The 25,402-nt window shown below is 42.9% G+C and overlaps 1 protein-coding gene across 3 annotated transcripts in view; it reads right to left on the reverse strand.

Moving 5' to 3' along the window:
- Nucleotides 1–5,848: 5,848 nt before the first annotated feature.
- Nucleotides 5,849–25,402, reverse strand: part of TMEM167A (transmembrane protein 167A) — a 31,264-nt gene continuing 11,710 nt past the window's right edge. For all 3 annotated transcript variants that reach the window (XM_032763436.2, XM_075067054.1, XM_032763435.2), the window contains exons 2-4: nucleotides 24,555–24,664; nucleotides 17,775–17,809; nucleotides 5,849–7,705 (exon numbers count right to left, since the gene is read on the reverse strand). In XM_032763436.2, the coding sequence (XP_032619327.1) occupies nucleotides 7,635–7,705; nucleotides 17,775–17,809; nucleotides 24,555–24,664 (216 nt within the window). In that variant the 3' untranslated portion in view covers nucleotides 5,849–7,634. The remainder of the gene's footprint in view (nucleotides 7,706–17,774; nucleotides 17,810–24,554; nucleotides 24,665–25,402) is intronic.

The following is a 25,402-nucleotide window of genomic DNA, read 5'->3' on the forward strand; positions in this document are numbered from 1 at the left end:
TCTCAGAACTTCAGTCTCCCTGGATTTACACAATTTGTGAATGGTTTGGAAAAGTAAATACTTTACAGTACTAACAAAAAGAGTAATTGTTTCCTCTTGGCTACAACATAATTCCATTTGCTCACACTCGTTCTAGTTAATAATGTAGTAAGTGCATTCACAGAACTGTAACTTTGTTCCAAGGCCAGAAATCTTGGATCATTCTTGGTCACAAACTTGACATTTTCCTCCTGCATCTCCCTTGTCTGCATATTTGCTTATCAGTCTGTCCAGAACATTGTCAGACTAAATCCTTATCTTGACCCTGTCTCTGATGAAATTCTTGTTCATGCCTTACTCATTTCCCAGCTTGACTCTTGCAATTTCCTCTTTCACAACCTTCCTAAATCACTACTTTGAACTTGAAGTGTAGCTTTGCACATAGTTAATATTTGTAAGTTTTGGATTTGGGGAAGGACGCAAAGACTTTTGCTTATCCAAAAAACTCCACGTCATCTGTCAGGATTTTATCTATGAGATAAAATCTTTGCATGATATCACAAGTGTATTGCACCACTAAGCACTGAGTTTAAACTGAAATATAGAAAGAGCATTATCCTGTGTCTAGTCTAGCTTCCAAGTTTGAGACACACTCATCTTTCTCCATTATGTTGAGAAGGGTGATGGGCTTGTAAAAAAATAAATCTGGGTTCCAATCTCATTTGTCACAGAATTCCTCTGACATACTGGTTGAATTACATAACCTCTCTGTGCCTCAGTTTCGCTATGCCTAAAATCCCACATGAGATCTAAGGCAGAGCTGATGACTGAACCCAGATCTGATTCAACCACAACATCATGTTTCCTACCTTGATCCCTCTGCTCACGTTACTCGTCTCCTCTTCTTCGAGTGTAGGTTTGTCATAGGTGGTGAAGAGCCTTCTCCTTTGCAGCATAAAATGCTAATCTGGAAGAATTTACCTGTATTTCTCTATTTGATCCTCCATTTCAAACTCAGCTTAAAAACATTTTTCTCTTCCCAGACAATACTTCTTTCAAAAAGAAAACCCACAGCATCGGAGAAAAATTAACTCTGCAACGGTATTATTCAAGGGGGGAGGGATAGCTCAGTGGTTTGAGCATTGACCTGCTAAACCCAGGGTTGTGTGCTCAATCCTTGAGGGGACCATTTAGGGAACTGGGGTAAATATCTGTCTGGGGATTGATTGGCCCTGCTTTGAGCAGGGGGTTGGACTAGATAACCTCCTGAGGTCCCTTCCTACCCTGATATTCTTTGATAGGGTAAAACTGTCAAAAGCACCTAAGTGATTTACATTACCAAGTCCCATTGACTCCTCCCAATGAAAATCAATGAGGCTTAGGAGTCTAGAGCTAGATTCATAAATGTTGAGCTGTTACATAGTTGAATTCTCAGCCCCAAGTTAGGTGCCAAGGTACCCCAAATAAATAAGTGCCTAAGAAAGGGGATTCTCAGAAGCCAGCAAGCAGTGCAGGGACCCACCTAAGTTAGTCATGAGTGAAATGGAGAGCTTAGGGCCATATTTACAAAGGCACTTAGGTATCTAACTCCCATTGATCTGGGTATCAGGTGCCAAATGGATAAGCTTAGAGATAGGCACTTCCCTCTTCTTGACACTCTGAGCCATGAACCTTCTCCTGGAGTTTGGGGCCTAAGCCAGATGAGCTCTTCCCTGTGGAAAAAGCAGATAGAAATCCACTCCAGAATACCAAGTAGCTTGGTGGTTAGGATGCTTGCTTGGATGTGGGAGACCTGGCCTCAAGTCCCTGCTCCAAATAGGGAACAGAAGGGAGTCAAACTTGGGTATCCTAAATCTTAGGTGAGTGCCTGAGCCACTGGGCTATTGGGACACCTGCATCTCTCCTCTAACCCCCAACTGTCTTTTATGCAGGGCCTAACCCTACACACATGCTGACAATTTGGGCAGGTCTGCATGGGGGGTTAAGTTGTCTTAACTACATCTCTCAGGAGTATGGATTTTTTCACAACCCTGAGAGAGATAGCTAAGCCAATGTAACTTATCAGGGTAGACCAGCCCAAAATTGTCAGCAGATTCTCAGTTTGGCTTCATATCCTTAACCAAGCTCACACCATGGGCTAAGTTTTAGCATGAAGAAATAATGAAGGAAATAAGTTGCCTTATTGCAATATGTTGCTCTTTTATCCAAATTTAAATATGTATTTTAATCACAAATGGACTTACTATGGTTGATGTAATTCAAACAAAATTGCCTAGTGACTAAAAACTGCTTCCATTCTGCTGCCTGAATGGAATTAAATCTCATGACCAGGTGAATGTCTTCCACTACAGATGTGGTCGTATCTCCTTCATTGCCACCACCTTTTTTGTCAAATAGTGCTACTTTTCTACTCACCTCCACAGAATACAACCGTGCCCAAGCTCAGTCATCTAGTTGTCACCTTGGCCTTCACCTGCTGCACATGCCTCCATCCCCTCACAGTATTTTATTGACTTTTTCAAAGAATTAACAAGACATGACATGACCTCTCACCTCACCTGTCCTTCCGCGCCTACTTTTACCAATATTGATGATTCTTGTCTGCTCTCCCCCATTAGCTCCTCCATCTACTCTAGTGAGACCAACCATTCCCTTATCTCCATTCTCAGTCCCTCCCCTTTATTTCTTCCCTTCTGACTCACCGCTTAAAAAAAAAAGTCCATACTTGACCCCACTTATCTCCTAAGCTACCATATCATCTTCCACTGTCCCTTCACATCTAGATATACATCACCTATAGCCATTGATTTAAGTTCCTCTTCTCTAATTCCACTCCGGATTCCCTATGGCAGGCTTTCATCATCTCTATTCTTCTAAACTTCTCACACAGATGTTGTGTGGCCAAAATTCAGAGCTTCTCTTTCATCCTCATCTTCCCTGACTTTCCTACTGTTTTTTACACCGTCTGTCATACGCTCTTGAAATCTTGTCCTCCCTTGGTATTATTAACACCAGCCTCTTATGGTTCTCCTGCCTCTCATAGACTCCCAAGGTCAGAAGGGACCACTACAATCTTCTAGTCTGACCTCCTGCACAATGCAGGTCACAGAATCTCACCTAGCCTGTAACAAACCCCTGACCTATGTCTGAGCTACTAAAGTCCTCAACTTGTGGTTTAAAGACTTCAAGGAGCAGAGAATCCTCCAGCAAGTGACCCGTGGCCCACCCTGCAGAGGAAGGCACCATTTTTGCATTTTCTTCTGTGGGTCCACGTATTTCCATCCTCCACTGACTCTCAGATTCTATCCTGGCCTTACTCCTTTGTTCTCTACATCCTTTCTGTAGGTGATCTTATTGGCTCTTGGCTTCACTTACCATCTTCATGCTAATTCCACACACATCTGCCTCTCCAGTCCTGACCTGTCTCTGTCTATCCAAACCTACTCATCTCGTTTCTCTGACAATTCCTGGATGCCTTGTTGCCAGCTTAGTATAGCTAAAACTGAACTCCTGACCTTTCCTCCCAAACCTCTCCACTCCCCTCACTCTTTATCACTGTGTGACATCTTTAACTCTTCCCTTCTCCCCCATACATTTTGCATGCTTAGGAACCACTGAATATTTTCAATGTATGTACTGAAAACATGTGAATGCATCTGACTACACAGAGCCTTTCACCCTGAAGAGGCAACTACTAAGCCAATTTAGCTCAGTAATGAACAGTAGCTTATCATCTAAGAGCACTTTGGTGGCCTATGTGAAATTTATTTGGTTTAAATCCTGTTCCCAATGTCATTTTACCTATATTGACACAAATGCTCTCATGAGTCTGAGAGAGCTTGGCGGAAGATGACATGGGCTTGAAGAAAACACTTTTATCTGACAAGGCAGTTAGTCTAGTTTAAAGGAGTGTATTGGTAGGGCAAACACCCCAATTTTCAGTGGTTCATCTGACCTACTGCTAAAGAGTCCCTGTCTCTTTAGGGTTCATGCTCCAGGCCCATTAATCTGGGGCTTTTCAGAAGTGCTAATGTCACTTGTAAACAATGTTTTTGTTATGGGTTGAGCAAAATCACCACCTTTCATTTAAGATAGTTGTAAGAAGCCAGAGCTGGTCAAATCCTGTACACTGAATTGGGTCTTATAGGGGAAAAAATGGTTATGTGATCAATAATTAAACACATAGCAGGAGCAGGGACAAAGGGATAGCTCAGTGGTTTGAGCATTGGCCTGCTAAACCCAGGGTTGTGAGCTCAATCCTTGAGGGGGCCACTTAGGGATCTGGGGCAAAAATCAGTACTTAGTCATGCTAGTGAAGGCAGGGGGCTAGACTCAATGACCTTTCAAGGTCCCTTCCAGTTCTAGGAGATTGGTATATCTCCAATTATTATTATTATATTATTTAATATATATGCACAAGACATCCAAATAAATGTCCACCGGCAACCTTAACAGGCATTTCCTAACTCCAGTACTCGCCACATACTCCAGCCAGAAGTTCACCCTCTCAATCAGTGGATCAGTGTCTTTGCCCAATTAGTCCCTGTCCTGCCCCCAAAATCCAGCTTGTCAGATCATTTCTCCCCCACCTGTTCATCTCCCTTCTCAGAAGTTCCCAGTCCTCTCATTCCCTAGCTCCCAGTTGTGGTCTACTTCACTAGCCACTCTCAAGTCTCTCTCTCCACCACCTCCATGCCCAAATCTACTCTTTCTCCTCTGCATTTGAGTCAAGATCCTTTCTCCCACATGTTGCCTAACGGGGGAAGGATGGGGCTTCAGAGCACAGGACAGACCAGGAAGCGTCTCACCAAAATGTCTATTTTCTTTTAAAACAACATTTTCTGCTATCCTTGTTCTATGAGAGCTGAACTGTTTTGGCTGAAAAACTTTCCCCAGAAAATCAGCCTGCTAGAGCAAATTTCAACCTCAATGGTTAGTCTGGCAAAGTTAAAAGGAACTGGAAACAAGGTCTTACAATGAGAAGAAATGGCCAACCTTAAGAATAGGTGGCACTGTTCACTGCATAGCACAACAGACTGCTATGTGGATCCCCTACTGCTTCTTAATATGTATGTTGTTAGCAACTGGCTAGACATTAATTCAATTTCTCTGGTTTTGTTGCAGAAGCAGAACTGCTCAGCCAACATGCAGCTAGCATAGGAACAATGTCCCATAAATGACATCTGATTTCAGTGGTCCTTCCTATAAAACACTGAGGAAACCAATGTCAAGAATTTGCAGATGGATATAGGCATAGTTAATATGTAGAAGTATTTTGTACAGCAAGAATGTTAATTAGATTTGTAGGTATCAGAGGGATAGCCGTGTTAGTCTGGATCTGTAAAAGCAGCAAAGAGTCCTGTGGCATCTTATAGACTAACAGAAGTATTGGAGCATGAGCTTTCATGGGTGAATACCCACTTCGTCAGATGCATGTTGATCTGTAGGCATTAGATTTGCAGGCATAAAGTATCAAACACTTTAAAATGAAGTAATACAATGCATAGTTCAAGAACGTTTTTATTTCTGAATTTGTTGGCCAGTAACATTAACTGTTTTGAAAGGAAAAATAAAAATACATTTTTCCAGAGAGCTCTTTTGAAGTACAGTATTAGTTTGCTAAGTTTCTGGACACTCAAGCATGAAAAAAACAAACATCGTTTGGATTGCTTCACCATATGGTTAAAACTGTGGCTGGAATAGTAGGGAATAATAGGAATTAGTATGTTTAAATGGGTAGTTCCATAGATGAGGTGGGGCTGTATAAGAATATCATTGTTATATCAAACATCATTTAAAAAAAAAGTCTGGAATTCTGTAAAAACAACAAACTAAACGTGACTCTCTTAACATAAGGAGACATGCAGTAGTTTTATCAAATAATTCTTTAATTGTTGGGATGCATAATTTACATGTGACAGAGGCAAAAGAAGGGTTTTTATTTGTTTCTAAAAATCTTCTGGAACAGAAAACCTGTAACCATATAACCTAAACTGCTTTTTGGAGCTCAAATTTAAATATAGGACCACATTTTGGGGACCAGAGACAAAACACACATAGCACAGGTCAGGGCATGTGAAATGGTCACAAAGTTCACCTTTGTAATCTTCTGATCTTGGATTGCTGCACACCAAACCAATTGCTTGGCATAGGTTAGAGCAAATGGCAGCCAAAAATGTGACCCATTCGCAACTGCTCAGTCTTACTTATATTTGTATTTTGTAGCTAGAAAAATGAATCTAAGCATTCAGAACTGCATGATAGCATCAGCTTGGCTATACCTATGGCCTGCTTGTATAACAGTTAACGGGTGTCAAATAGTCACTTCTTCTCTGAGACACAGAGCAATTTGCATTCAGTGTAACTTAGGCATCTATAGCCACTGAAAGGTATTTTTCTAACAAGAATTCAGTGACTTCTGTACATCTTCCAGTTTGTTTTATTGCCACCTTGCTCATTCTGATTACGCAGCTTAGCTTTTCAAAATGCCAATACTGATGGTGACAACTCTCAGATGGTGGCAAAAATTTTAATGTCACTAAGTATAAATATGCCTTTCAGGCATGCTATCAAAATAAGTTACTAGATAGTTTTTTAAAGACTAAAGCTTGCAGAAATATGGAATAAACCCAAGATGCAAGCATTAATATGCAGCAGTTAATTTAATGACAGTAGCTCTTCTTACCCTTTAGAACATTGGCACTTACAAGGCTGCTCAAACAGTTAAAGGAATGGCTAGATTACATAAAATCTTCAGTTTAGAAAGGGTTTATGTACTAAACAGCTCATTAACAAATACTCATCTGTACAGCCATTAGAATTCCTTTGTGGCACAGTACTGAAAATATTTGGAGAACTTCACCTTCTAAAAATGCACATGTACAGTTTATACACATACTGGTTTGAGCTCACAACATCCAATTTTGTGTATTCTAATCAGGTAGTTAGATACAAAGCTACATGATTTGTAATGACGACGACTCTTAATTATAGAAATAGTTTCTTTTTAAATTTGATAAGACCTGCATCGATTATTACTGCATATTTGTATAAGAAGTTTTTTAAAAAGTATTAAAATTGCAGATGTAATTTAAACCAGTAGTAGTATGATTAGTGTACATAAATGTGTTGGCCATGAAATACACAGGAATTTATTAAATGAATTAATAGTGAAGTGAATGCATTTCTGTAACCATATTCTATGATGATGTGGATTTTTTATTCCTATCAGAGTTTGTCTTCCTGTTCCAGGGATGTCTTTTTAAGCACACAGAAAGAGACCTCTCAGACTGATGTATATTTCTTAACTTTGTTTTCAATTGCATGGCTTAAAAATAACCACTTTGAAATCCAATATACAATGCACGTAAATGACCTTTGCAGAATTTATAACATCAGCGTCAATACTACTAACTTAACATTACGTAATCAAAATATAGGTCTTCAATTCCAGAATTACATGTTAAACTGTACACCCTGGTCCACTAACAGAAAAAAAAAAAAAAAAAAAAGGAAACACTTCCCAAAAGTATGGCCCATCTAATAAATGCAACAGAGAGATAGAGGGGTTAGAATACGCTTTTCATCTTTTTTGCTGCCCAAAGTTCGTTAAGCCATTAACTTGATAGCAAGATATTCTTGACATTCTTCAATTGCTACTGTGCAAACAGAATGCTGAAGGCCATCACTATACAGCACACAGCCACATATGGACTCTTCCGTTCACCTGGGGGAAAGAATTAAAGTGAATTACTGACCAGATGTCACCACAGGAGCAGGCAGACATTATATCTAACTATTTCTGGCTTAATATAATGTATGATATAATGATTACAATCCTGTTTAAATTAGTAAAATTGGAAATTATATTCAGTAGTTACTCTTGAAAGTATTGTAAGAATGTGAATGCAGCTACTTTAGGATGTTGAAGGAAGGTGCAAGAGAGGGTGGAGAAGTGAAAGATATAGAGGCAGATGTGCTCTTGCATCCAGGGTCCCCTTGGCAAAAGAGGGAGGAGAGAGGAGGGCATCAAGAAGCCAGTTATGGTTTCCCAAATCTCTGCTTAGCTCTGTCTCAGCACAGTTTAGCTTAAAGCAGCTCCCCAGCTGCTCTATATCCAGTGAGAACAGATGTAGCTCATCAGTGCTTGGCCATGCTCCCTCCCATTACACCCTCTACACCAGTGTTTCTCAATCTGTGGGTCAGGACCCAAAACTGGGTCACCAGAATGTTTCAAAGGGTAATGTGGCAGCTCCTATCACACAGGGCTGGCTGGGCTTACCTCCCTGCTCCAGGCACTGCAACCTCTGGTGTCCCAGCACCACTCAGGTTTGGCCCGGTCATCAGGATGGAAGGAATCTGGGTAGGCCATATTTGAGTGAGTGACACTGCAATCCCATGAACCAGGTCACAACTCCACTTTCACACATTTGGTCCAGTCCGGGGGTCAGGGCCAAAACTGAGCAGTGCAGCAATCCTAGAGGTTGCAACGCCCACAGCAGAGAGCCAAGCCCAGCCAGCCCCATAGCACAAGAACTGCAGAAGCTGCCCCTGTGGAGTGAATGCTGGGCAGGACTCAACTCCCCCTCTCCCCCCAGAGGGGGGCAGGATCTGACTGAAACCAGGGTATGCTGTAACCAGAGCAGGGCGAGTGCAGCAGGGCTCAGGGCAGCGATGCCAGCTGGCATGAGACAGCGGGGTTTGGGGAGGGTACATCACCTACATCCTCTGACTCACCTCAGCAGGCTGTTGAGTCTGTCTGGGTTGTGGGGGCTGCAACCAAAACATCTGGAGGAGCATGTGACCCCAGGTGACTCCCCCTCCCATGCATTGCCTCTGGTAGGGGGCTCAAATATCCTTGCTTTCCCCAGGTACCAAAATGCCTAGTTACGGCTCTGCCCCGGGGCCTCCACCTGCAGACTAATTAGGAGGTTGCGACAGGCCATAAACATTTACAAGTGGGTGCCGAGCCAAGGTTGGGAACTGTTCTACACCCAGGCTAGGAGTGGTGTAGGAGCCAGCACTCAGAGGACGTTTGCAGCTGACTCGATGTGCCCAGATTCCAGCTCCTTTGTACTGCTAGAGAGGCACAATATAGCCAGAAGGTGGAGAGAATCTGGCCCACACATTTTTAGTTCAAAATGATAAACATGATTAAAAATATAAAGAGTGACCAGAGATATTTATTGCAGAAACATTTCTTCCAACTATTGCTACTGTTCTAATTATGTCAAAGGTTTCTATAACCCTGAACTATTTGCACTACTTCAAATAAACAACAATCACAGCTCTATATGAAGTTAAATTTGTTCATTGAATGAATGTCTTTGTGGTTTCATTGTGGTGTAGATCAAGGAAGACTTTTCTTCCCCCTCTGATCCAGAATTAAGTTATGGAATTTCCATCACTGGAGAGTTTTAAGAACTGGTTAGACAGAAATCAATCAGGAATGGTCTAGTTATTACATAGTCCTGCCTTGAGTGCAGGGGACTGGACTAGATGACCTATTCAGGCCTCTTCCAGTCCTACACTCCTTTGATTTTATGCCATTGGGGCCTCTCAAAGCATGAGAAAGTTGGATATGAAAAAAAGAGAGACTGGAACATGAACAGGCAAAGGATCACTATATACTTTAGCCACACCTCCAACCTTTTATATGGTGGTTATATTTATATCCTCCAACAAAGTGAGCAGTGGTGCATTTGTTTACTGCCCTTCCTCCACTTAGCACCACCCCATCTAGCTCATTGACAGTTATCTGTATATGATGAAAAGGAGCTTCCTACGTGGGGGTGCGTGGTCAAATGAGAGAGAGAGAGAGAGAGAGAGGGGACTCTGGGAATACAGTAGCAAAACAAGAATGATCTTTGAGAGAAGATTGTGCCTTTACACTCCAAAATGATTTAAAATGACAGAGTTGACACTGTTTGTTGTTAATGGAGCCCAATTAAATTTCCCTTTGCTATTAAGGACATTTTAGTTGAGAGATGAACTTTCAAGAATTTTTTTTCAAGCTGAAGTTTCCAGAAAAGTGTTTGTTAAAGAAAAAAAGGTGCGAGAGCTTCTGAATTGGTACAATATTTATGTTGAATCTACATACAAATACTTCCTTTAACATTACTCCTGGAGGAATTCTGCACCTCTCTGCATGTGCAGAATTCATGTCCCCAACAGATTTCTTTGCTTCCCTGCATTAAAATGATTTTCTGACAGGGAAGCTGCAAGAGTAGTCACACACCACTACCTAGCTGCGCAGGTTTCAGGAACCCAGAGCAGCCAACGGAGAGAGAAATAACCACAGGGCTGGGGTCACCCTAGCCAGTGGCTCCTATCCTGAGCCGGAATGAGCTGCTAGTCCCCCCAAACAAGCCTCTGTGAATCCAGATCACCTCACATCTAGACCCCACACTGAGCTGCCTGCACCCAGACTGTCCCACACAGAATCCTCTTCCCCTCACACCTGGATCCCTTAATATCAAGCCTCTTCATACTTGGATCCTGCCTGGTTGAGCCTACCTGCCCCACATCTGGTCCTCCTGGCGCAGAGGGGCAGGGTCCCAGGGTGTTTCTGGGCCAGGCCCAGGCCTTGTGCTGTGTCGGGGTCGGGTGCAGCCTCACCACTGAGTTAGTGTCCCTAGAGTGGGGGATGGGGAGGCTGCAGGATGATGTCCCACCTTCGTGCAGTCAGTGGGTGACCTGTGCTCCCCACTGCCATGCTGGAGCCTCTGCATTTATTTATTGACAAATAAAACTTGCCGAATTTTAAAATATTGTGCACAGAATTTTTAATTTTTTGGCACAGAATGCCCTCAGGAGTATCATATACAGGTCCTCCAATTCTGAGGAACACATCTTGCCATTGCAAAAGAAAAATAAAATACTCAGTGACACCTCCAATAAGTAAGGGGGGCTACCACAATGGCATTACAAGACTTCGTCATCTTCTGGCGCACATTTAACTGAACCTCAAATAACTGAATGAATTAATGTCTGGACTTTCATGTGTTTAAAATTCATTTATGAGGAAGTACACCTTCTCCAGGTCAGAGTATTACAATTTTTATGAGTTTTACGTTCCCGCTCTTGATTTTCTTGAAAGGGAGATCACCATATGGCACGTTTAAACAGCTTTTAGCACAACTTCGTAAATACATAACCATTTGCCTGTTTTCAAGGCTTTTATATATATGAATAGGAAAAGGTTGCTTAAACCTACTCTGCAAGTTAGTTAAAAGGGGAATGCACGCTAGATTTGTTTAAGCCTACATTTTGGTGGAAGTATTTGTGCATATCTTCTAACATTTTTTTTTTTTGATAATAATAGTACATAAACATCTCCAAAGCCATTTTCCTACACTGAGTATGTCATGATGTCATATTGGGGGTGAGGGAAGGGGAAGAACAGCAGAAATGCCAAGATGCAACCTACCATGTCAGGAAACATAATCCAACGGAAGGAAATCAAACCAAACCACACAGTGAACATGCTGAAATGTTTTAATAACCTATTCTTCTCAGACAAGAGAAATATAAAATCTTGTATGAGACCAAAAAACCAATGTCTGAGCCCACACTGGTACAGACAGATAGATGCGCATCTATATCGTAACCTATACTTTATCTTTCATGTGCTCTGGGGAGTGGTCCCACTTCTTTAGTATGAAGGTGTGAAAACTTCTGACGGGTGATTGTGTTGATGAAGTGATCCATATACACAACATCATCAGTCCCTTGCAGTTGGAGGTATAGTGTATGATAAGCTCTGCAGTTTTGGCACAAGAAAATAAATTCCTGGATAGAATCAGAGAACTTTTCTTGGCAGTGAAGAGGAAGCTGTGTGCATGGAGAAGATTCAGTGTCAGAGACATGGCCTCGTGTGCTGCTGACTGCAATGGAGCTCTGATCAGGTTGTCATCTAGGAAAGGATACAGGTGAGTTCTGTGAAACCTGAGTCTGGCTGTTATCACCAAACTCTTTGTGAAAAAAAAAAAACAAAAAACAAAACCCTGAAGGCTGTATGGGGCCAAACAAGAATGTCCAGTACTGATAATATTTCCTGCTGCAGGCAAGCCTCAGAAGTCTGTGATTGCACAGTCTGATGGAGATATGCGTCTGCTAGATCTACTGAAATGAAGAGGTCCTCCCGAGACATCCCTGTCTCAATAGAGGTCCAGGTCTTCATCCAAAATTTAATTTTCTTCGTCTACTTATTGAGCCCTTTGAGGTTGAGAATATTTCTTGATATCCCTCATGTACTTCTGTACAATAAAGGTGATGGAATAGAACCCGGAGAAACTTTCTTCTGAGAGAACACTCACTCACTCTTCCATATGTGGAAGATGAGATATTTTGTTCTGGATCAGACTGTTTCAGTGGTTGTTGGAAACAGGTGACTGGATAACAAATGAATGAGGTGGTGACTCAGCTTGAAGGACTATCCCCTGACTCACTATTCCCCTAACCCACTTGTCTGTAGTCAATGAAAACCATTTATCTAGGAAATGGGAAATCCTGCCTTGCTTCAGCATGAGGCAGAAGCCTATATGACCTTTGTCATAAAGTGAATTAGGGTGGCAGATCCCTCTGGACTTTCCCTTTGGATCTTGATTCTACTGTTTTTCCTTGGGGAATCTGTTGTCCCTTTTCTGGTACCTCTGCAGGAAGAGGAGCAAAAAGAGAGCTTCTCTCTGAAGCACTGTCTATATTCTATTCTGAGGGTCCTTAGTGGGGATGGGGGAGAGAGTTTGGATTTTGCTGCATTGTCAGCCAGCACCTTATCCAGCTTTTCACCAAAAAGGAGAGAGCCTGTAAACCTGGCCAACCACCAGACCTACTTAGAACGAGTATCTACCTTCCAGGGATACAACCATTGGTGATGCCTGGCTACTGCAGTGAAAGCCATGTCTTGGTCTAACAACCTCACTGCACCTATTGAGGTATCAACTACAAATGCTGTTATGAGGGAGAATTTCTTTAAAGTGGAGACAAAGTCAGGATGATCTCTCTCATTAAGGGCTTTGAGATCTTCCAGCCAGGAAACAGATGCTCCTGCAAAGCAGGTAACTGCCAGGGAGACTCAGAGGGTGGAGGAGGAGGTGGCTTCAGAGCCCTTTTTTGAGAGTGGACTTCATCTTTCTATCCATGGTTTCCTTAGGGTAGGATTCCTCTTCTGAGGGGATAACCGTATCCCTAGTGAGGGATGCTACAGTGGCGTCAACCTTCGGTGTCTCAGCAATAGAGCACTTTGGTTCTTGAATGTTACAGAGTCTAAGGTCCCTTTTGTTTGCCCTAAACTTGCCATTATCAGGCTTATTCCACTCATTCTTAATCACTTCCTCGAAGGAAGACTGAAGAGGTATTGCAGCCTCAAGGGAGGAATTTACTGAGGCTTATCCTCAGTGGCTTGTTCAGGTATCAGAGACAGACAACTCACCTTCATCAGAGGAGGGGAGGGAGAAGTTTAACCTTTTACATTTTAAAAAAAGCTTTTTAGCATGCTTTGGGAGCGCAGAAGCTCTGCTGTAGCTTTGATGATGGTTTTCACAGTTAGTGATCTCTCAAGAGGTCTGTCTTAAAATCCTTGCCCATTGGGTCCCATTCCCCCAGCAAGTGGGAAATTTGTTGTCAGAGCCCTCCTGATCGGCTTGGGATGGAGGGAGACTGATTAGAAGCTCTGCTTTGTCCAGGGCACTCAAGATCCACTTTAAAACTTGAAGGGAGGGAGGGAACTGGTGGCCCCGCAAACCTAACTTCTTTGTACTGCAGGGGACTCTTAGGAGTTACTCCTTGAACTGAGTGGTCCAGATCCTCCTTGCTTCTGGAGCCTCTCTCTGCTCTGTCCTGGGGTTCCTAGTCCATTTTTGTTTCACTGGAGTTGTGGTTGCCCTGGTGGGTAGGAGACTCCACCTGCCTGTCTGACTCGGAGCCCCATGACCTAACGGAGTTAAGGATGAAGGCTAGGTATAGGCTGGGCACAACTCGCCATTTGCTGAGTGTGGAAAAGCTGCCTCATATATAGAACAATGCTTGGATTTGACCTGGTGATTTCTTGGCTGTTCTGCCATGCCTATAAGGTGAAGAAGCGTCTGCAGGTAGATGTTGCAGTGGGAGCTCAGGAAGGGTTATACCCCAACAGGTTATCTGACCCAGGCAAGAGGAATGTCGAGGTGGGAGAACACTGCTCCCCATTGCCCAAAAAACTGGGCAGAGAAGTTAAAATAGGCGTAAGGGTGGGAGCAAAAAGAAATCACCTCTCCAGTACCAGGTTTACCATGGCACCAGTGGTGCCATGCCAAGAGTCAGAAGGGGACCTGGCCTGCCCGATCCTCTGGCCAGCGGCTGCCCCCGCCTCCTCCCCAAAGCCCCAACTCCTGCTCCACCCCCACCCCACATCTTCTCACCCCAACCCCGTCCCTGCTCACTGGGAACTGCCCTGTACCTCTTGGGCTGGTGGCCATCATGGCATCCACCTGTAGGGTTTCAGGCTCCACTCTGGCCACAGCAGCCATCAAGTGGCTGTTTAGGGGGAGGAGAAGCCCCGATCCCAGTGGGAGCTGAACTGGGGGGGGACCCGACCCAGGCAGGAGATGCGGTGCTGAAGCCCCCAGCTGCACTACTGGCAGAAGCAGCAGGGCTGAATCCCTGAAGCTGGCCTGAGTCCCTCTCTCTCCTGTTTCTCCCCTATGTGGAGCTGGTTCTCTCTCAGGCTGTGGAGAAATTCAGCCCAAATCTACCAACCTTGGTATGTTAATTTCCCCCCATCATGACACAGCCATGAATGGATTTAGCCTAGGAGGCAGAGTCAGTATTAGCCCCATTTGGCAGGTCAGATCTAGGGCACACAGAGGTGAGGTGACTTTTCCAAGGCTAAGCAGGGAGTCTGTGACAGAGCAGAGAACCAAACCCAGAACACCTGACCCTCAGGCCTGTCCCTTAACCACTAGGCAACCCTTCCTACCCCAAGGAGGGGGAGCCTCGTCTGCACTTTGAGTGCATGGGTGGGCCAGGCATTAGACCGAGCCACCAAGAGGGGGAGTAGAGGGAGAGATGGGAAAAAAGACATAGATGGGAAGCAAGAATGGGGAAACATCAGAAAGGGAAGCAAGGACTTAAAGAAGAAACAAGAGAGGGGGAAAGGGGCAGGGAGAGGGGAAAGACTCTTCACTGCTTGTCCCTTGCAGCTGCCACCTTTCCACTGCCCTCAGTGGCTTGCAGCTCCCAAAGAAGCCCCAAGCAGGTGTGAAGCAGAGTGAATGTAATGACTTTAAATTGGGCTGTTAGTAAAGAGAGTTTGTAACTGAGTGTAATTTTAATATACTGTAATTCATAATAATGTAATTATGTAGTTCATGACTATTTAAATGATGACATTAAGATACCAAATGATAGACACACAATCAATAAGTAGAAACGAAAAGTGCGGATCTGGGATGGGGCACCCACTGGCAAAACCAAAAGTCAGCACCTATGATGGGATGGGGGAAGCAGGGCCCCAGCAGCTGGGGCTCCCCCGTTAAGCAGGCTCATCAAACCCTCAGCCTGACAAGCCCCACCTCCCCTGCATCTGTACCACCCTATTAAGCCCCCCAGACACCCTCCCTACTGAGCCCCAACCACCTACACACACGACCCCTGCTGAGCTCCAACCATTTTCACTTGGTCCCCAGTGCAGATTCCCATTGCCCCTGCACCTGGAACCTCTCTGTGCATCCAGATCCCCCACTGAGCTGCCTGCACCCAGACTGCCCCACACAGAACCCTTTTATCCCCATCTGGATCCCTATCCACTAAGTCCCTCTGCACTTGGATCCTGCTGCCAGGCTGAGTCTCCCTGCCCACATCTGGTGTGCCTGGCGCAAAAGGAGCAGGGCCTCAAGGTGTTTCTGTGGCAGGCATGGCCCTTGTGCTGTGTCAGGGTCAAGTTCAGCCTCACTGCCAAGTCCCTGTCCCGAGGGGCCGGGGAGGCTGCAGGGTATTCTCCCACCTCAGTGGCCTGTGCTCCTCACTGCCATGGTGGAGCTTCCAGATGTATTTATTATTAAAAAAATAAATAAATAAAATAAAAAAGTTGCAGAATTTTAAAATATTGTTCACAGAATTTTTATTTTTTTGGTGCAGAATCCCCTCAGCAATATGGGACACTGTGCATCTGTGATGGTGGAACTGTGAAGGGGGTGCTGGACAGTAGGGGATCTGTGGGCAGGGGAGCTGGGCTGGGGGTATGGTGCGCAGGGTGCTGAGCAGTTGTGGTGGGAGGTCAGCAGGAGGGATCTCTGGGTGAGAGGGTGCTGGGCATAAGGGCAGGGCACTGAGAAGGGGGGCAGTGTGGAAGGAGCACACTGGCAGCCCCCAGGCCAGTGTGAGTCTAGCAGTTGTGGGTTTGTAAACAGTGCCCTTGTGCTGGGCTGAGTGAGGCCACTCTCCCTGCACTGCACCTCATTGCCCCCAACTGGCCCCTGGCTCTGCAGGCCTCATCACATGCTTTATTTCCCCAGTGGGGGCCCACAAATATGTTTGGTGCCAGGGCCACAAAAAGTTAATCCGGCCCTGCCACTGTCTGCTGCTGTGGAGGCAGAGAAACTGCAGCAAGGAGGAGCAAACTGGATGTGGCCAGACTGCATGACACCAAACTGCGTGTGGCCAGACTGTTCCACCTCCATGAGCTGCAGAGAGAGGAGAGCAATCCATGGGTTCAGAATTGTGGGAAACACTGGGCTACAGAAAAATATTTCAGCCAAATATTTTAATGATTCACGTTTTGATTGCAAGTGTTCCACTGTGTTGAATTAGAAAAGAAAATTGTTTGCAGTCTCCTACACTGAGTTTCCTGATGTCAGTGTCACAAATGACCTCTCATTTGGGGAAGATAGACAACGCCAGCACTTTGTTTAAATAACTAGTCCAAGAAAAATGGAAACAATTAGTTTTCATTTAAACTTGAGGTGGCAACTAGCAAGAACTACACAAATAAGTATATGTTGGCTATCCATATATTGTACAATCTAAACTTTAGCATTTCATGTTTCTTTTAAATACTTTATTCACAGAAGAAAGGTACTCCTGATTGTTCTTTACTTGTCACACCCACACAGAACTGCCACTGAGCTGTACTATTTCCCCAAAAGACATTTGGGATATAAAGTTAACCACAACTGGCATCATGGAAGGCTAAATTAATTATGACGTCAATTAAAGTGAAAATTTCCCTCTAGATCACAGCTCACCAACCTCTTTATACTTGCCATTTGGCACCAATGGCTTTTCAAGAATAGCTGAAAAGGGTAGAGAAGCTAACCAAGAAGGACAATGGAAAGGTTATTTATGATGAAACAGAACTTTATTACATGAAAAATTCCAGGTCCCTTTATTATTATGAGAAATTACTGCCCAAAGCCAGACATTTACATTTAGAATTTCTAATGGGCAATAACTCTTAACAATATAGGTAATTTTTGCACACGTTTATTATAAATCAGAAGAAATAATATGTAGTAATAAGATAATAATATGTAATATAAAGAATTAGTAAGGCCTAGTCCAAAGGATTTTGTAAATTTAACAATGTAGATATTAATAAGCACTCAGCAACAAGTCCATTTAACACTACAGAAACCTGCAATCACAAAACCAGTCCTGCAAAATCCTGCAGGATCTCATAAAATTCTGCATTTTTAAGCTGATACGCGAGTATATATTTGTCATGTCTACATACAGACATATAATCACTGAAATAATATTGTGCATTATGGAAAGAGTTTGAGCTAGCTATCAGAGCCAAGGAGAAAAAACACACTTACCAATCCTGGCACACTTCCAGAATATTCCCAGTAATCTGTATAGATATATAAAAAGTTGTTAAAGTTCAACATTTAATATGATAATTTAAAAAATAATTTAAATGACCTTTGATGCATGATTCACTATTCAAGTTTTTTCTCCGTACTGAAACGGCGTATTAGAGCACTAACTTTTCACCTCTGAAGACTTGATCAAATTAAAACATTTGCACTCATCCTTTTCTTGCCCTCCCAAAACACCAACACAAATGGCACTCTCTGCCAACAAAGTGCTAGGGCAGAAATAGTGCTCTGTCAACCTGTTAGGGGAAACTTACAGTATTTGCTCACATGCCCATCTCCAAATGGTTTTTTTATATCTATTTTTCCCCCACTGTTTATGTTCTTTACTCTGCATTCCTCTAAGTTTAGGCAATAAAAGTTGAGAAAGTATCTTTCTGAGGTGCATATGTAACAACACTACACCTTTTGTGTTGCAAACACAAGAGAAGAAAGTTTACATTTAAACATCTGTTTTCGTTGGAAATTAATTGATCATGGAAACATTACTATTGGTGTTATGTTTTCCAAAAAGCTTATCTGAAAATCTAGATATGGGGCCAAATTTTACCTTGACAGAGTTCCTTCAAGTTAACTCTTTCAGGCTTTTCCTTTATTTCTCTACGAAACTGTGATTTAACAATATGTCCAGATGCATGTTCAGAAGAGTGGCAGAGTATCGGTGACACACAATTTAAAAGCTTTGGCATCCCAAGAAAGATAAATATCACTTGAAACTGATGAGTTGAGAGGAAAAATGTACTGTACTCGGTTGAAATGACAGAATTATTTGTTACTAAAAAGTTTGCAGATGAAAACAAATAGCTTCATTTTTAGAGGCTTAAAACTCCTAAAGTGGGTGATAAATGGAATGTTTTCCATCCCATCATCCCAAATGGTATCAGAAAGACCACTGTACAGTAAGAATATAGCACATACGAGTACTCAAGATACTTCCGAGTAAGAAAAGGTTTTTAAGTTTGTTTTGCTGCGTTAGCTAGGTACAGTTCAGTACTATTTTGGCAAAGAGAAAATCCAGCAGCAAATACGAGGGGCCTCTTACAGGCTATAGGGGTATATTATATATATCACTTTGCTGTATCATCTCCCATACATCAAAGACGAGATTGTCTTTAAAGTAACAGTGACTCAACAGATCCAAATTTTCTTTCTTAGTACAGAAATGTAGCTAATAAAGACTACTGCTGATCATTTCTCAAGAGCAGTGAACAGGAAATAGTAACACTTTGCTGGTCCTAATTTGGAGCAGGCATAATAAGGTACATACTTTTCTGTGGTAAGATGAAATATCACTAGAATTCATTTTAACCAGTATGTCTAGACATTCCCAACTAAGCATGGAATATTCTAGCACAAAGGGACAGGGATTTTACAGTATATGAGTTTTTGTAAATATCTAACTTTCAGGAAACTAAGTGTTGGCCTGGAAGCAATGAAATTTTATTTTCTGGTACAAAGTATTCAATATATATATAACAAAAATAAAATGGCACTTTCAACATCTATGTAAATACAAACCTACAGATCAAACGCTTAAGTCATCCACTGTGACAGCACCCTTTGAAAACATTTCTGGTGTATAAAGCAGTTCTATTGTACTTGAGAGAGATTTGCTTCAAGAGTAAACATAGTAGCTCCAGATTAAAGGAAGTATTACATGCCAAAAACAGCACTAGAATTTTAATCAGTAGAATAAATATTCTAACTGCTTACTCTGTACACCTCATTGACTATTGTCTTATCCTCCATTAGCAGAAACTCAGATAAAAAAATAAAATCTTTCAGTAAATCTTCATGTCTTTCCTTCTTTATTAATGTCAAGAAAAATCCCTCATGACAATGGTAATGGCATGATTTTGTGTAAGGACAGACAAATGTTTTCATACTAGTTTTCCAAATGGAAAAGACTAATGTATCTTCTTATATAGACATTCAAGTACAAGTTAAAAAAAACCTCAGTGTGATAAGAGCTATTCTAGCCACATCACAGAGTAAATCATTCTTAAGGATTTTACAAATGCAATCCTCTTAGTAAGGAATTATTAAAAAATTGGTCCATTCTGAAAAGTAAATGTAGAAACAGCAGGATAATATATATTTATTGTTCTTAATGGCTTCCAGATCAAATTGGCTGAATTTTCAAGCAAAAAGATGGCATTTTAAATGACAGGCCTGCAAACTCAGCATGGGATCTGAATATCAAACTCTATTCTTCCTGGCTCAAACATCATTGACGAATAAGTTGCATGTGTGTAAATGAGGGCACAATTTAGCCCAGCAATTGGTACCTCATTTACCATTCTGTTGAGAAGCAACTGGATTAGAATCCAGCTCAGTGTCCCACAACAGTTGGCCCAGCAATATTAACAGAGATAAACAACAAATACAAATATAAATACTGAAATGACTTGGAGTACACAGATGGAGAAAATTTGTTAAATAGGTTAGTGCCCTTTTCAAACTGTCATTTTTCAGAATAGAACCAGACTTGAAGACTCAAAGTGGATAATACATGTTGGCAGCCTAATGAGGCAACGAAGGCCAACAATAGCAAAATCCAATTAAAACAACAAGAAACCATTTGTATGTTTGGAGAGTAGAAAACTTCCAGAGTTGTTCTAAGCAATGTTCCCTTAAATTCATTCTACACCTGGATGGAATAAATTAGTTATGTGCACCAATATTGAGGTAATGTGCGGAGTGCACCACCAGTAGAAACGAATTATATATATATATAAAAATTCCCCTCTCACCCCTATGGGTGGTATGTGTCTTCCTCAACCTCAGGTCCTCTACCAGAGGCCTGGGAGTTTGAGGGTTCTGCGCAGTATCTTAGCTGTTCCTAGCACTGCACTCTTCTGGACAGAGAGCTCTGATGTTGTTCCTGGGATCTGTTGGAGCCACTCACACTGCTTAGGAGTCACAGCCCGAGTACTCCTACCACCACTGGGACCACTTTTGGTCTTCACTTTCCACATCCTCTCTAGTTCCTCTTTCAGCGCCCTGGTACTTCTCCAGCTTCTCATATTCCTTCTTCCTGATGTTGCTGTCACTTGGCACTGCTATATCTATCACCACCGCTGTCTTCTGGACTTTGTCTATTACCAACGATGTCTGGTTGATTGGCCAGTACCTGCCTGTCCGTCTGGATCTGGAAGTCCCACAGAATCTAGCCCTGCTATTCTCCACAACCTTCTGTGGAATCTCCCATCTGGTCTTGGAGGGTCTAGCCATACGCTGTGCAGATGTTCCTGTACACAATGCCAGCCACTTGGTTTGTGCCGTTCAGTGTATGCTGTTCCTGCCTGCATCTTACATCCTGCCACTATGTGTTGGACTGTCTCTGAGGCCTTCTGCACAGTTCTTGCACCTTGGGTCCTCTCTAGTGTGGTAGACCCTGCTTCAATGGATCTGGTGTCAGTGCCTGTTCCTGTGCTGCTATGATCAGTGCCTCAGTGCTGTCTTTTATCCAGCCCTTTCCAGCCACTGGTAGGATTTCCCAATGTCAGCCACCTCAGCTACTGTCGATGGTACATCCCATGCAGAGTGGCTTTGTTTGCCATGGCATTCTTCTGCTTGGTCTTCCTCCCATGTCTGTGCTGCCTCAGGCATTCTCTCAGCAGCTCATCTTTGGGGCCATCTTACTATGTACTCCTGGATGTTCCGGGTTTAACCCAGGACAGTGGCTTTGACGGCTCACCAAGCCCCGCCCACCTTCCTTCCGGCTGGTATACAGTCTCTGGGGTGTTGGACTTGGGGTGGAAAACCTCCGTGCATTGTGAGGAGCTTCTGGTTTTCACATCGGCGCCCTCCATGTCCTCCTTTGGCCAGCTCACTATACCGGCAGGGTATCTGATGACTGCAGGGCGTATCCGTTGATGGCGTGGATCTTGTTCTTTCCACTGAGCTTGGCTCTTCAGACCTGTCTTATCCTTGATGATACTTGGATGTTGCTGTCTTCCTTGCCTCCTCATCATGGTTTCCATGTGACTGTGGGACGCCAAGGTACTTGTAGCTGGTCTGTATGTCTGCTATGTGGCCGCTGGTAGTTCCATCCCATCAGTCTTGACTACCTTCCCTCTCTTCACTACCATCCGGCCACACTTCTCCAGTCTGAATACATCCCGATATCCTCACTGTAGATTCCGCGTCAGTGGATTAGCGAGTCGATGTCTCGTTCGTTCTTAGCATACAGCTGATGTCATCCATGTAGAGGAGTGGCTGATGGTAGTTCCACTCCTAACCTGTACCCTATCCAGTCCTTGTGATTATCTGGCTGAGGAGTTTAAGCTATGCAGAACAGCAGCGGGAACAGTGCATCACCTTGGTATATGCACACTTGATGGCCACTTGCGCAAGCTGCCTTGAGTTGACTTCTGAGTTGTCTTCCATAGTCCCATTGAGTGTCTTGAGGAAGGTCCTTAGTGTCCTGTTGACTTTGTATAGCATCAACATTCACAGATCCACGTGTGCGGCATTGAGTCGTAGGCTTTCCTGTAGTCAATCCAGGCTGTGCTCAGATTGGTCTATCTAGACCTTGAGTCTTGGGCGACTGCTCTATCTATGAGCAACTGGTGTTTTGAGCCTCTGGTGTTGTTCCCAATGCCCTTCTGAGCTGTGCTCATGTACTGGCCCATGTGGTCCTGTAGCTTCAGCTATGATGCCTGAATAGGACTTTCCATGTTGTGGGAGGCAGGTTGTTGGACGTTCTGTCCCCCTTGCAGTGGTCTTTCATGATCAGCACTGTCCTTCCTTGTGTTAGCCAGTTTGGGTGGGAGCCTGCTGCTAGCAGCGTTCATCTGTGCTGCTGGCGTTCATGCACTGCTGTTAGTTCTTTTAGCCAGTAGGTGTGGATCATGTTTGGTCCAGTGCTGTCCAGCTCTTCATGTTCTTAACGCGCTGCTGGATGTCTTCTACTGTGATGGAGACTGGTTGTTCTGTTCTGGGAGATTGCTGTGCTCTGTTCTCAGGTCCTGCAGCCACTTTGCACTGGTGTTATGAGTCTTCTCTTTCTCCCATATGTTCTCGTATGTTTCGTTTCTGCTGCTGGTGGCTCTGCTGTTATTGTGTTGTTGCACTGCAGTTGGGAGTACACCTTGGATGGTTCTTTGGAGAACAGGGCATTTACTTTTTTGGCCTCTGCTTCTCTAGTGTATCTCCTTAGCCTGGCAGCTAATGCTGTGAGCCTTTGTTTAGCAGTCTCTAGGGCTTCAGATGTATTTAAAAGATACCATAGGGATAATTACTCCAGCCAGGACAGATTAGGGATTTTAAAACTCACTACTCAAAGAATTAAATTTAAGCATAAGAGAAATAAAATTATGAAATGCATAGACCAGTGAAAAAACTAAAATAACAGCACTTTGCAAGAATAAAACTACAGAGAATGTGTGTATATTGCAGGAAGTACCAAGAAGTAACAGCAACACCACCACAAGTTTGTGTTGGAAGAGGGGTGTGAGTGAGTGAGTGTGTGTGTGTGTGAGAGAGAGAGAGAGAGTGAGTGTATGAGCACAAGACAGTATGTCTGCGCGTGCATGCAAGACAGAGACTGCGTGTGTGTGCGCTAGCTCCTGCAGAAGTGCATGAAAGACCATGCACTGTCTCTTTAAGCACAGGCACATTCACCAGTCTGAAGGCTCATTCAGACTGCAGCGGTTTCAAGCAGCTCTGTCTAACTCCCAAGCCCTGTCCTGCGGAGATGGGGTACATGGTTGGGGAGGGGGACACCCTGATGTCAGTGCCCTTCCCCCCCCCCCCACACTGTGCACAGCAGCAGGAGGGTCGTGGGAGCAGCTGGCCAAGGGCTCCAAGGCAGAGGGCAGGAGCAGTGTGGCGACACAGCAGCACGGGGAGGGGCATCTGAACACAAGTCGCCGGATGTGCGTGGCTCTACTAATCAAGTGTGTGGCATCTGATTGACTCTTGTACAGCCATGAAGGTATGCAGCTTAGAGGCAACACTGGTTCTAAGGCAAGTTCCTTATCTTTGAAAGATATTAAAACAGCATCATGAGAGACTATTCACTTCTATGGCGATAATAAGGCTTTGTTCGATATTTGTAAAAATATTTAGAAAATTCATTTTAATCTGAATTCCTAGTTAACTGTTTAACTCTCTGTGGTACTATTTTCCTTCACACTTGTACTCTCAAAGACTTAATTTAATAGAACTATAATAAAAAGGTTCCCCTCTTTCTTTCCATCCCCACCTTAAACACACAGACATAGTACATGCACATCTGTGAGAATAAATGGAAGCAGAAAAATTGGTAGATGACCAAATAAGTCTTTTTCTATAGCTAAGTTGTTAGAGTTTAAGTTAATAAGCACCTGTTTAGGCTGAAAGTTAAAAATGTACAGAATAGCTCTACAGGAAAGATTTGCTAGGGTTTGTTTATATATAAAGAGAAATCTTGACTATAAAATTCCATGGTCACTTGCAAATGCCATTTTATCCTCTTCATTTTATGAGATGCCCATTTATGTCAGCAGCATTTTTAATTGTAAGATGAGAAAAATCTTCTGTAAGGATGAACAAACTACAACACTGTTGACTTACATTCTGAAGTATGTAAAGATGATGTAAAATGCTTAGTACCAAAATTTCAATCTATCTTAAACAACTTGTGTGAAAACACAAATGATATACACAGTTCGTTACAATGTGAGCAATCTATAAATTTTTTTTTTTAAAAAGCAGCTAGACTTATTAACATACCCAGTTTTATTTTTGTCCAGTAAGCTGGGAGCCAAGGATCTGATATAAGCACAGGTACATATGAGCAGCAAGATTACTGTCAGTAGGCTCTGAAAGTTGAAGATTGCAGACTAAAAAAGAAAGTTAAAAAAAAATTACACTTTTGCATTACAAGCCATTTCAAAGTCTTCCACTGCCCCTTCTAAACACACACACACACACACACACACACACACACACCAGAGAGCAAGCAGACAATACTCATTTAAAAATGGGTGCTCTTCTAAACAAGGCTGGTTCACTGGGATTGTGTCAGCCATATGCAATGTACAATGCCTAAGTAATCTCAAGATTTTTAGTTCCTAACTCAGTATTTATTCACACTCATTTGGTATGGAGGGTGAAAGGGTGTACCTTACTTCTTTGCTCCAACACCTGTTCCCGAGCTGATTCAGAGAAACCCCTAAATTGCATTCTCAGGTTTAAAGAACACAGATACTATCTTCTCTCAGCCAAAAAGTAAATGAAACTGTGATTTGCATCAGTAGGTGATGAAAGGGGGAAAAAGACTGACTGACAAAGCAGTCATAACCCCAGAATAAAAGGCACAAATTATGTGGAAGGGCGTCATAAAGAGGATTTGCCACTAAGAAAAACAGAACCATTCAGCCATTCAAATTTTCGTATATTCGTTTATCAAGATCAGCAGTCTACATACAAAAGATCTTCTGCAGAATAGATACAATTCATTTACATTAATCCGATCATTTAAAAAAACATAAATAAACCAAAATTGTATAGTAAATATTGCACAAATAAGGCACAGTATTTTAATTAAGATACTGGGATGTAAAAATCTAACACTTGGT

The sequence above is a fragment of the Chelonoidis abingdonii genome, chromosome 6 (assembly GCF_003597395.2).
Source record: "Chelonoidis abingdonii isolate Lonesome George chromosome 6, CheloAbing_2.0, whole genome shotgun sequence".
NCBI lineage: Eukaryota > Metazoa > Chordata > Testudines > Testudinidae > Chelonoidis > Chelonoidis abingdonii.